At 38.3% G+C, this 12,113-nt stretch overlaps 1 protein-coding gene across 3 annotated transcripts in view; it reads right to left on the bottom strand.

Moving 5' to 3' along the window:
* Nucleotides 1–8,925, bottom strand: part of BBS7 (Bardet-Biedl syndrome 7) — a 37,233-nt gene extending 28,308 nt beyond the window's left edge. For 2 of the 3 annotated variants that reach the window (XM_025921680.2, XM_086704299.1), the window contains exons 1-4: nucleotides 8,724–8,925; nucleotides 6,480–6,545; nucleotides 2,131–2,193; nucleotides 284–459 (exon numbers count right to left, since the gene is read on the bottom strand). In XM_025921680.2, coding sequence (XP_025777465.1) covers nucleotides 284–459; nucleotides 2,131–2,193; nucleotides 6,480–6,545; nucleotides 8,724–8,759 — 341 coding nt within the window. In that variant the 5' untranslated portion in view covers nucleotides 8,760–8,925. The remainder of the gene's footprint in view (nucleotides 1–283; nucleotides 460–2,130; nucleotides 2,194–6,479; nucleotides 6,546–8,723) is intronic. The other variant, XM_086704298.1, reaches the window with a different exon arrangement.
* Between the last annotated feature and the right edge of the window lie 3,188 nt (nucleotides 8,926–12,113).

Here is a 12,113-nt window from a genome sequence, read left to right as displayed (position 1 = left end):
GATTTCTTTTACTTTTTTCTTTTATACCTTAATCATGAATCAATTGAACCAATTAGTCAAAAATTAATGTATAAATACTATGAGAGTCTTTAAAAGAAAACATTTCAACAACCAATTGATTTTGTACTGATTCTAGGTTAATTAGTTTCTTACTAACAAAGTGCCTTTAGGCAATTTTACTTCCCAGGAAATCTATTAAGATACGAGACTCAATCTGATGTTTGTCACCTATCCAAAATATTGTAAATGGATATGTAAAGATAAAAAAAAAGGATGAACATACATAGCTTTAATGCTTTCAGTGAGGTTTGTTTCAAAAGAGAGGAACTGTTTTCCTCTCTTTGTGAAGCCTCTAATCTCAGATCCTGCAGCAACAAAAATTTTCTCCTGGGGTGTATTAAGAACCCCTCCTAGCTCCAATCTTGCAATCTTCTGCCCTGGTAAAGTCTTGAACACTGCCTGCAAAAATCATGGGGGAAAAAATTAAGTACACAAATTTATTGTAAGCATTTTCTTTTACCATAAAAAACGCTGTGATTTCAAACACACAAAGTATTATAGTTCCATTATATAGAAACATCTTTAGATACAAATGTATTTACTTCAGTGGGTCTTCAAAGTTTTTGGCTAAATATCTTCAAAATTTAGAATATTTATTGCCACACATATTTCAGCAACATCATTAAAATCTAAACTCCTGCAACTCAAAGTAGAGTTCATTAAGCAGTGCGATTAGTATGATTCACCTTATTAAAAATGCAGACTTTTCTACTGAATGAGAACCTGCATTTTAACAAGATTCCCCCCACTGGCTCCAATGGACATCTTTTTACACTTGAATTGTCTGTTTAAAAGTAATCTCTCCTGCTTTCTTCATAATTTTTATAAATTTTAGCAGTATAAGTAAAAGATTGTAGAATTTACTGAAAACCTGAATGTATAACTTGATATCTAATTGGAAATACCATTTGTATTATTAATTTCTTCCTGGTTATTTTCCATTTTATTATTGGCACCAATTTCTCTCCCTCCCCTCCAATGACTTTATACAGAGAATAAAGTATCTGGGAGAATGTACAAATAATAGAAACACTGCACCTTCTGACAGTTTTTACCCTATCCAGTTTTTTTATAAATTCTACATAATGTATAGTGAATATATAAGTGTTCACAGCTCAGACCCATTACTTGTAAACTATGATCTGTCAATATGATAATGCATTAATCACATCCTTGATTAGGTTACATTAAGAGGCAGAGGTGATGGGATAGTCACTTCCATGTTATATTATGTTACATAAGTTACATAAGACTCTACCTTAGCTGACTGGACAGATTTTCCTGCTGGCTTGAAGCAGGTCACCATGAGAGGGCCAGTGAGAAGACCATATGGCAAAGAACTGTGGGGGCCTCAAGATGTTGAGAGCAGGCCCTGGCTTATAGACAACAATAAAATGGGGACCTCAGTCCTACAACAGCAAGAATCTGAATCCCGTCAACAACCATGTAAGCTTGGAATAGGACCCCAGGTCCAAAAAGGAATAGATCCTGGCTAATATCTACGCTGTAGCCATGTAAGTAAGACACGAAACCATATTCCTGACCCACAGAAACTATGAGATAATAGTATTGATTCAAACACCCAAAAGTAATCCGTTACACACCATAGAAAATTAATGTATCACCCTAGGCTGTCAAAGGTGTTTTACAGCTTGCTAGAACATGACTGTTGTCTTGCCTGTAGCCTCATACTTCATGTAACTACTTTTCTCACAATGCATTTTTCATTGTTTTTAGGACAATTTTAACCTAAGAGTATTCAACAAGTAGTGTGTTTCTCTTTTAGAAAATCCTTTTTTCAAGGCACCTGGGTGACTCAGTCAGTTAGGTGACTGACTTTTGATCTCAGCTTGGGTCTTGATCTTGGGGTCATGAGTTTGGGCCCCACATTGGGCTCCATGCTGGGTGTGGAGCCTACAAAGGAAGGAAGGATGGAAGGATGGAAGGAAGGAAGGAAGGAAGGAAGGAAGGAAGGAAGGAAGGAAGAAAGAGAGAAAGAAAGAGAGAAAGAAAGAAAGAGAGAGGAAAATCCTTTTTTCTCCTAAAAAAAAAAAAAAAACCCATACATACCACTGCTTCTCCCTTCTTCATTCCAAAGCACATAACTACCCCATCGTGATCTCCAATAACCACCTACAACAGATTGAAGAGAATATGAAATTACTGTAATTATGTCCTATTAACTTATATGGGGTAAACAAGATCTCAAAATATAAATCATAATTTTGAAAGTAGAGATCAGAAAATCTAGGAAAGTGCCTACACAAAAAATAATACTCCAAGAAATTACAAGAAAGGGGCAACGAGAAGGTAGGGAGAATCATTATTGAAGTTATTGGTCATATATTCTGTTCCTACAATGTAAAGAGAGCAAGAGAACAGAAACAGAAATGTCAGGGAGGTAATTTTTTTCCTTAACTAGAGGATAAGAATATGTTAAGATTAACTTTCAAAACAGATTATCAGTAAAGTTGTGACTGACCTACTTGATATTTTTAAAACCTTCTTAATAGAAAACTTTCACCCTATGCAAAAGCAGACAGAATATTATAATGAATTCCCACATATCCATCATTCAGGTTCAACAACTATCAACATGTAACCAATGGATTATTTTGAAATAAATACAGAGGGAGATTTTAACACTTGTTTCTCAGGAATTGGTAAACAAGCAGACAAAAGAGGATATAGATTAGAAAAACAATTACCTCTGATCTAATATGTATGTACATATGTATGTGTACATTAATGTACATATGTGTAGGATATGTGTGTGTGAGTGTGTGCTCACACGTGCATAAATAAGCAATTCACTCATCCTAAGTACATTATAAATGTTCTTTTCAAGCACACAGGAACATTAGAAAATTGACAATGTATTAGGACACAAAACAAGTCTCAATTATCAAAAAGTTGATGTTGCACAGGCCACATTCTTGGGTCCCTGATTCTTAACTTTGGTGTGGGGATCACAAATCCCTTTGTGCATTTTATGAAAGCTATGGACTTTCTTTCTAGAACAATGAACATTCACAAATAATTATGCACACATTTTCAGGAGATTTATGGACCTTTGGTATTGGCAGATTCCTATTCAGATGAAAAAATACATAAGAACAGTTAAGGTTTTGAGTTTTTTTTTTTTTTTTAAACACTACACTACTCCAATAATTTGTGAAAACAATAATTACAGGGATTCCCAAAGTGTGATTCCTAGATTCCTGGGGTCAACAAGAACGTTTTAGGGAATCTGGAAAATGAAAACTATTTTTCTAAGTAAGTCTTTATTTTTCTTTTTTGCTATGTTGATATTTACAATGATGATGCAGAGCAATTGTGGATAAAGTTGCTGGTGTCTGGCAAGAATCAAAACAATGACAACAAACCTTACCAGTTGTCACTGTAATCTTCATCACCACTTGAGAGTAAAGAAAAAAATCAAACTTCATGTAAGAATGTTCTTGATGAAGCAATAAAAATTATTAATCTTCTTGAATTTTGGCCCTTGAATCATGTCTTTTTAATATTTAGTGTGAGAAAATAAAAAATATGCATAAAGCACTTTTGCTGCATACCAAAAAACACTTAATACCAGTTTTAGTCACAAGCTGAACTATTCAATTTTTTCAAGAAACACAATTTTAAGAATGAAAGAACAACTAGCAACTATTAGCAATGGTTAAGGGGTGCCTGGGGGGCTCAGTGGGTTAAGTGTCTGACTTTTCGTTTCAGCTCAGGTCATGATCCCACTCATGGTTTGTAAATCAAGCCCTGCAAGCACCCAGCTCTGCCACCCAGCTCTGTGCTAACAGCGCGGGAGTCTGCTAGGGATTCAATCACTCCTTCCCTCTCTGCCCCTCCCTGGCTTTCTCTCTCTCTCAAAATAAATAAACATTAAAAAAAGAAGACAATGGTTAATAACAAGCTGTTACTAACACTTGGTATTTGTAGACATTAAAAACAAAACAAAACAAAACAAAAAAACTAAAAGAAGTGAGCTTGTCATTTTAAAGGAAAACAATTGAAAGTATTTGCTCCCAATGATAAAATTTGGGTTTTCAAGTGAAAGTAAGTACTTCGGAAGACGAATCTGCCACTGTGAGCTGGACAGCTACTCCATACTTAACAACTTTTCTGATGAAATCAGTAGTGACATCAACAAATGTGATTTGCTTTATATTTTATAATAACATTTGGAACAATCAACATTTGAACATTCAACTTTTGGAAGATATGTATATCTCAATGAACCAATAATCTCAAATGACCATTACAGGATGCTATAAAACTATGCATGGGTAAAAGATCCATTCAAAGTACAAATGGTTTTTAATGTATCAAAGTATGAAAAGCTAATCAATATGGCTTCTTAATCCACATTGCAACTAATGTTTAAGTAACTACTATTTGTCAAGTATATGTGAAGAGCCATAATTACCTGGAAAAGCTATTTAAATAACTCCTAAGTTCAACTGTGTCTGTGTGAGCTGGATATTCTTTGTATGCTTCAACCAAGACAACAGATTGAATGTAGAAAACAGATATGAGAAGTTAGATGCCTTGCTTATGCCAGACTAAAGAATTTGCAAAAGTGTGACACAACACCACTATTCTCACTAAATCCTCTTTTTGTTTTTGAAAATGCAGTTATTTTTTATTAAAATGTTATCTTTGTAAACATGTAATGGGTGTATTGTTTAAAAAATAAAATAACAAATATTTTAGATATTTGTTTTAATCTTAATACAGTAATATTGATAGATATAACCTACATAAACAAAAGTTCTTTGGGATCCTCAATAATTTAAGAGTGTAAAAGGGCCTTAAGGCTAAAAATATTTGAAAAGTTCTGATCTAGTAGACCAAATACAATAAATGGCAATGAAAAATATGTTGATTTATATTAGTAAAATGTTACTACATCAGAATACTGTATTTATTTTGCAGCTATTAAAATATCCTACCAATAGGGGCGCCTGGGTGGCGCAGTCGGTTAAGGTCCGACTTCAGCCAGGTCACGATCTCACGGTCCGTGAGTTCGAGCCCCGCGTCAGGCTCTGGGCTGATGGCTCAGAGCCTGGAGCCTGTTTCCAATTCTGTGTCTCCCTCTCTCTCTGCCCCTCCCCCGTTCATGCTCTGTCTCTCTCTGTCCCAAAAATAAAAACGTTGAAAAAAAAAATTAAAAAAAAAAAAATATCCTACCAGTCTACTAAGAAATTATAATTGGTTTATAGAAATCATAGGATCAATATTGCTACAAAAATTATTGTCATTGTGGGGCGCCAGGGTGGCCCAGTTGGTTGAGTGTCCGACTTCAGCTCAGGTCATGATCTCACAGTTCACGGGTTCGAGCCCCACATCAGGCTCTGCACTGACAGCTCAGAGCCTGGAGCATGCTTCAGATTCTCTATCTTCCTCTCTCTCTGCCCCTCCTCCCCAAATAAATAAACATTAAAAATATATTTAAAAAATATAGTTATCATTAATTAAATAAAAAGTTCAACATCAAAATACTTAATTACTCTTAAAAATACAATGAAGTTTAAAAAGGACTTTCCCAGGGCGCCTGGGTGGCTCAGTCAGTTTACTGTCCCACTTCAGCTCAGGTCATGATCTCACAGTTCAGGAGTTTGAGCCCCGCATTGGGTTCTGTGCTAACAGCTGAGCGCCTGGAGCCTGCTTCAGGATTCTGTGTCTCCCTCTCTCTCTGCCCCTTCCCTGCTCACACTCTGTCTCTGTCTCTCTCTCTCAAAAATAAATATTTAGAAAAGTTTTTTTTAATAAAAAAATAAAAATAATTTTCTCTATATCCTAATGTGCTTTATGTTTCTTCTTCATATACACAATCTAGTACACACAATTACACACTGAGTAAATTATTAACAGGGGAATGGAATATATTTTTCAGTCAGTCAACACCATTTATCGAGCAGCTTGGAATATACTTTTCAATAAGTTTGCTCAAACTATTACAGATTGTACATAAAAATTAGAATATCCAAGAAAATTACTGACTGTGGATATCCCTTGGTATTCCAACCTCTGTTCAAATTAAAAGATATTTATTTCCATTTTAACATCAGCATTTTATTTTTTTTTTAATTTTTTTTTTCAATGTTTATTTATTTTTGGGACAGAGAAAGACAGAGCATGAACGGGGGAGGTGCAGAGAGAGAGGGAGACACAGAATCAGAAACAGGCTCCAGGCTCCGAGCCATCAGCCCAGAGCCCGACGCGGGGCTCAAACTTACGCACCGCGAGATCGTGACCTGGCTGAAGTCGGACGCTTAACCGACTGCGCCACCCAGGCGCCCCAACATCAGCATTTTAAAAAGAGTAACTTACTAATAATGAAAGGAATATAAACCTCTTCTCTGTCAGAGCAAAGAGATGGGGAGAAACCAGGATCTGTACAGTACCTTTTGTGTGGCTCTATGTCTTGAGGCAGGAAGTAACTTCATAGTCTTCTGAGAGGTCACTCCCACCTAAGGAAACACACCAGCCACCTAGTGAATGTTTTCTGATACACTAATTTGAAGTGATTACATAAGAGATTAAAAGAACCAGCAGATTCAATTCATTGTGTATTGCAATTAGTGATATGAAACAACTACTATCAGTGATGAACTTACTTTCTAATGAAATATATGCCACAAATGACAAAATAGAGGAACCACCCCAAAGTAGTAAAATTTATGCTATAAAGTTGTCAAGCCAAAAATAATGTGACACTAGTGGCAACATACTTTATGAACACATATTTCTAGAAGCCTTCATTAAAACCTTCATACAGTTATTCGTTTTCGTACAGTAATTAAAAATCTTTGGAAATAGATTACAATTATTAAAAATGCGACATAGAAGACTTCTGCGAAACACCGAACATGCTGAGGGTCATGTCATCCAATCTGATAGTGAGGACTATTTTTTTTTTTAATTTTTTTTTCAACGTTTTTATTTTTATTTTTGGGACAGAGAGAGACAGAGCATGAACAGGGGAGGGGCAGAGAGAGAGGGAGACACAGAATCGGAAACAGGCTCCAGGCTCTGAGCCATCAGCCCAGAGCCTGACGCGGGGCTCGAACTCACGGACCGCGAGATCGTGACCTGGCTGAAGTCGGACGCTTAACCGACTGCGCCACCCAGGCGCCCCACAGTGAGGACTATTTTACAAAAGGTATGGAAGATGCAAACAGCAGGGAACTGTCACTAGTGGCGCACAGTATGAGAGAAGACGTGGGGAGGATGGGGACCAATGGGACAGACATTGCAGTAAACAACAGATCATAAAAGGATTTACATATAGTGTAGAAGTACAACTTTCTTCTGTATTCTAAGGAGTAGTACTAAAGTTTAAAGTAATCTGTTTAGGGGGCGCCTGGGTGGCTTGGTCGGCTAAGCCTCCGACTTCGGCTCAGGTCATGATCTCGCGGTCCGTGGCTTCGAGCCCCGCGTCGGGCTCTGTGCTGACCACTCAGAGCCTGGAGCCTGTTTCAGATTCTGTGTCTCCCTCTCTCTCTCTGACCCTCCCCCATTCATGCTCTGTCTCTCTCTGTCTCAAAAATAAATAAAACATTAAAAAATTTTTTTTAAAAAATAGAGTAATCTGTTTAGATTTGCGTTTTTGAAACATCATTCTAACAAGTGATGTGAAGGATGGCTTGGAGGGAGGTGAAGCAGGAGGCTAGGAGCCCAAATAAGAGGCTATTTCAATTACTGGAGAAAGAGAAGATGAGGACCTGAATTGGGGGTAATGGAGATGGGGAAAAAATGGGACCAGTCAAGAGATGTTTAGGAGACAAAAGCAGTAGCAAAATGTGGTGACCAGTTCACTAAGGAAGATATTACGGTGAAAAGTACCTAGCATAGCTAACAGGGAAACTGAGGGGGCAAACTTTTGTATCATGAGCCAAAACGGGATCACTGAAAAAGGAGATGAAAAAGAGGGACAGAATGGCTAGAGCTGAAATACTGAGAGGCAGGATAGTGTAAGAGAGAGAACACCAGCTCCGGAGTCAGAGACTTTGTTTCAAGTTAAGAACTTCATCCTTTTTCGCTGTTAAGTAATTACTTTCTCTGAGTCCCTAGATCCCCATCTATAACATTATCTACTCAGAGAATTTTTATGAAGAGTAAATAGTAATGTAAGTTAAGCTCATGAAGAAATTACATGTGCAATAAAGAGTTGTCGTTGGCTTTTATGATTATGTGGCTGGTGACGTCCAGCTCAAAGCGAGAAGTGTCTGGCGCTCGGGAGAAGGGGCTGGGGAGAGATGGAGGGAGATTCCCGGAGTTACGGGCCAACAGGTAGCTGCAGCCTGGGAGGCGTACGGCCTTGAAGAGGAATCCGAGATCACGTCAGCTCTTTTTAGGTATTCAAGGTATACTCTAAGTGTATACATGTACATTCTATATATTCTAGGTATGCTGGCAGCCTCCAGGAACGCGGGAGCGGCTGCCGCTTCTTTTCCAAGTCCCCGCGGACCCTCAAGGGCGAGCAGTAGTTGCCCGTGACAGCGACAACGAGAGCGCAGCACCCAGCCCTGCACCTTCGCCGCCGCACCCCCTCTGGGCGACCCCGACAGACGTCAGTGGAAGGACAAAATCCTCTCAGGGAGTGGGGCTCCTCCCGCTTGGCGCCCGCTTTATTCCCTCAGGTTTACCTGTAAATAATCCGCTCGGTTTAAATTTAGATCCATGACGGTGGCACCGATGCTGGGGGCAGCGCCGGAACCGCACGGGAACAGAGGCTGCTGGACCTCAGGCCTCAAGGGTCCCGCTCGCGTCCCCTCGAAAGGCCAACCCCCGCTACGACGGCCTCAGTTGGGGATGCACAGGCGTGGCGTCAAGGCTGCGGCGTCCAGTGTGACGTCAATACGCTCACGCGAGGGGAGCCCACGGCCAAAAGAGAAAGCCCCGCCCCTCTCCCAAAGAACCGCCCACTGACTTAACCTGCTCCAATCACAGGCGGAGAGGAACGGAGGACTAGGCCCAGGACACTAGAGAAAGGTGGTTTCCAGGGAGACTGGAGACGCAGTCTTGGCTCCACCCCCACCGCGGTCTAGAGAAGCACCTCTTTAAGTCTTTCTCAGTGTAGACCCTTGATGTGAAACTTATGTTGACTCTGAACTATTTTACTGACACGGGAAAGAGTCCTTCAAAGAATTAGGTTCCACCGTTACAGGAGTTAGCTTACCACAATAGTTATCAAACTTATGGCCTTACAGCCCCTTCCCAAAACTCTTAACAAACTATTGAGGACCCCAAAGACCTTTTGTTTATATAAGATCTGCTGATATTTACTATATTAGAATTAGAACTGGAGGGGCGCCTGGGTGACCCAGTCGGTTAAGTGTCCGACTCTTGATTTCAGCTTAGGATATCTCAGGCTTTGTGAGTTCAAGCCCCGATTCAGGTTCCACAAGAGTGCAGAGCGTGCTTGGGTTCTCTCTCTCTCTCTCTCTCTCTCTCTCTCTCTCTCTCTGCCCCTTCCCTGCTCACAGGTTTGTGCTCGCTCTCTCAAGAATTAAAAAAAAAAAAATTAGAAATTAGAACTGGAATTTTAAAAGTGTACTTAAAAATAAACTTATTACAGGGGCGCCTGGGTGACTCAGTCGGTTGAGCATCCGACTTCAGCTCAGGTCACGATCTCACGGTTCATGAGTTCGAGCCCCGCGTTAGGCTCTGGGCTGAGGGCTCAGAGCCTGGAGCCTGCTTTCGGTTCTGTGTCTCCCTCTCTCTCTGCCCCTTCCCCATTCATGCTCTGTCTCTCTCTGTCTCAAAAATAAATAAACATTAAAAAAATTAAAAAAAATAAACTTACTACATAAAATTTTAATGAAAATATTTTGGGAGAAAAAAAGAGATAAAAAGTCTGCAAATTGGTGTTTGCAAATCTATTTACTGTCCACCTGAATAGACAAGCAAGTCCCAGATCTCCTACTGCATTCCATCTGTTGGTATATGTGGGTTGTTTTATTTAAGTATATGAAGAAAATCTGGCGCAAAATTAACAAGTGGTAGTTTTTTTCTTTTTTTTTTTATGCTCGTAACTTTTGGCCTTTTATTTTTTATTACATGAAATTTATTGTCAACAAATGGTAGTTTTTTACAAGCTAATTGCAATGTGGAATGTGTCTTCATTATATAACATCAAAGAAATCCTATATGTTGATATCACCATGGATTTAATCAGAAAAGTTGTGAAATATTGGAAAGCTATCTACCTCAGACATGGAAACAAATTTTGCAAACTTCTCATTTATGCTTAAAAGGTCAAATTTTAAGCATTGGCAACAAATGTCAGTTGTTTTCCTTAAAATGATAGGTTCCCTTCTTGAATTCACAAGAAAGTGTATACCAAATACTCTAGTCTGACTAATCATAATTTTTGTCAGTTGTGCTTTTTTAAAGAAAGTGTTCCAGCTACCATCTCCAATAATCACACAAATGCTTTTCCTTGAGACAATACCCCTCAGTATTCGGTAGAAATGCTTTATGCATACTTCCCATTTCATCACACATAATATCTGAAAGAAATGTATTCAAATTGAGACTTAAAATTAACAACTTTTACTGCTTCACAACGGACATATTTATGTAGTTTTGTTTCCTGCCAATATGTGGCATGAAGATTGCAGTAACTATTGAAGCCACTGCTTTGATTCATGTTTAAGCACCAACCGTACTTAACCACCATTGCTTTTGAACCATCAGTGCAAATGTCAACACAGTGCAAAAGGCAGATAACATCTTAGTGTAATGAAAAAGAGTTTCAAAATCACAGACCCCCTGAATAGGCCTCAGGGACCTGCAGACTACTAGTGGCCTATAATGACCCAAGGTCTGACTGAGAGCTAATATTCCCTGATCCTTTGATCATTTCTTCCTTAATGTACAGTGTTGTGACTAAAGAAATACTAAATATAGATGAGAAAGATACAGCCTCTTTCCTGATTTCTTTGGTTTACTAGGAGAGAGTTCACAAATGATTGTGAAACAAGAATTGAAACCCTGAGAAGGGGGTACTTCTTAGGAAGAATAATTATTTCCAGCAAGGGATGTAAGAAGGTTTTGTCTAGATACCAGAATGTTCTAGACAATTCTTTTTCTGAGGCTAAATAACTCCACATTAAAATAGACAGCAGGGCCTGGAGATGGATTAGCTATGTAGCAATTTGCGAAAAACACATACCAATTTAGACTCAACAAAAATACAGATACATTTCAGAAGTAAATTGAAAAATAAAGCCATAGGGGAGACAGGAGAACAGAGTTGTACAGAATTTTATAGAATTTAGGGAGTTGGAAGGTGCAATACTTAGGGGCCCCATAATAAATTACCACAAACTGAGTGACTTTATACAACAGAAATTTATTTTCTCACAGGTCTCACGGGCTAGAAATATAAGACCAAAGTGTGAGCAGGGAACCAAACCAATCTTCTAAGGCTTCTCACCTTGGCTTGTGATGCCCATCTTCTCCTCCTGGATTCACAAGGTCTTCCCTCTTTGCAAGTCTGTATCCTAATCTCTTCTGATAAGGAAACCAGTCAAATTGGATGGATCAAGACCCATCCTAATGATCTCATTTTACGGTAATTACCTCTTGAGAGGTCCTACTTCCAAATACAGTTACATTCTGAGGTACTTGGAGTTAGGACTTCAACATATGAATTTAAGTGGGACACAATTCAGCCTATATCAGAAGGGAACTTGTCTGATCTTAACAGGAATAAAAGAAATCAAAAAGAAAAAAACAGATATTAAGAATAAAGATGAAACATTTCAATATGTGACAAAATTTTTTAAATATAAACAAAAATTTGGGATACATATGCAAACTTACTATCTTTATAAACAGTTCATACAAGTTAATAAAGAAATAGTATTATTCCAATAAGTAAACAGGTAAAAATATTAACAGACATTTCACGAAGAAAGTAGCTACTGAACAAACTTATAGAAATCTATTACCTTCATTTGTAATTGATAATATTAAAGCAAGATACCCTTTTATTTTACCTTTCAAATTAGAAAAAGATGTAAGTGATA

This window comes from Puma concolor, chromosome B1 (assembly GCF_028749965.1).
Source record: "Puma concolor isolate L17-30 chromosome B1, mPumCon1.1.hap2, whole genome shotgun sequence".
Lineage (NCBI taxonomy): Eukaryota > Metazoa > Chordata > Mammalia > Carnivora > Felidae > Puma > Puma concolor.
Note: the sequence above shows the minus strand (reverse complement) of the source record. Positions and strands in the feature narration are given on the sequence as shown.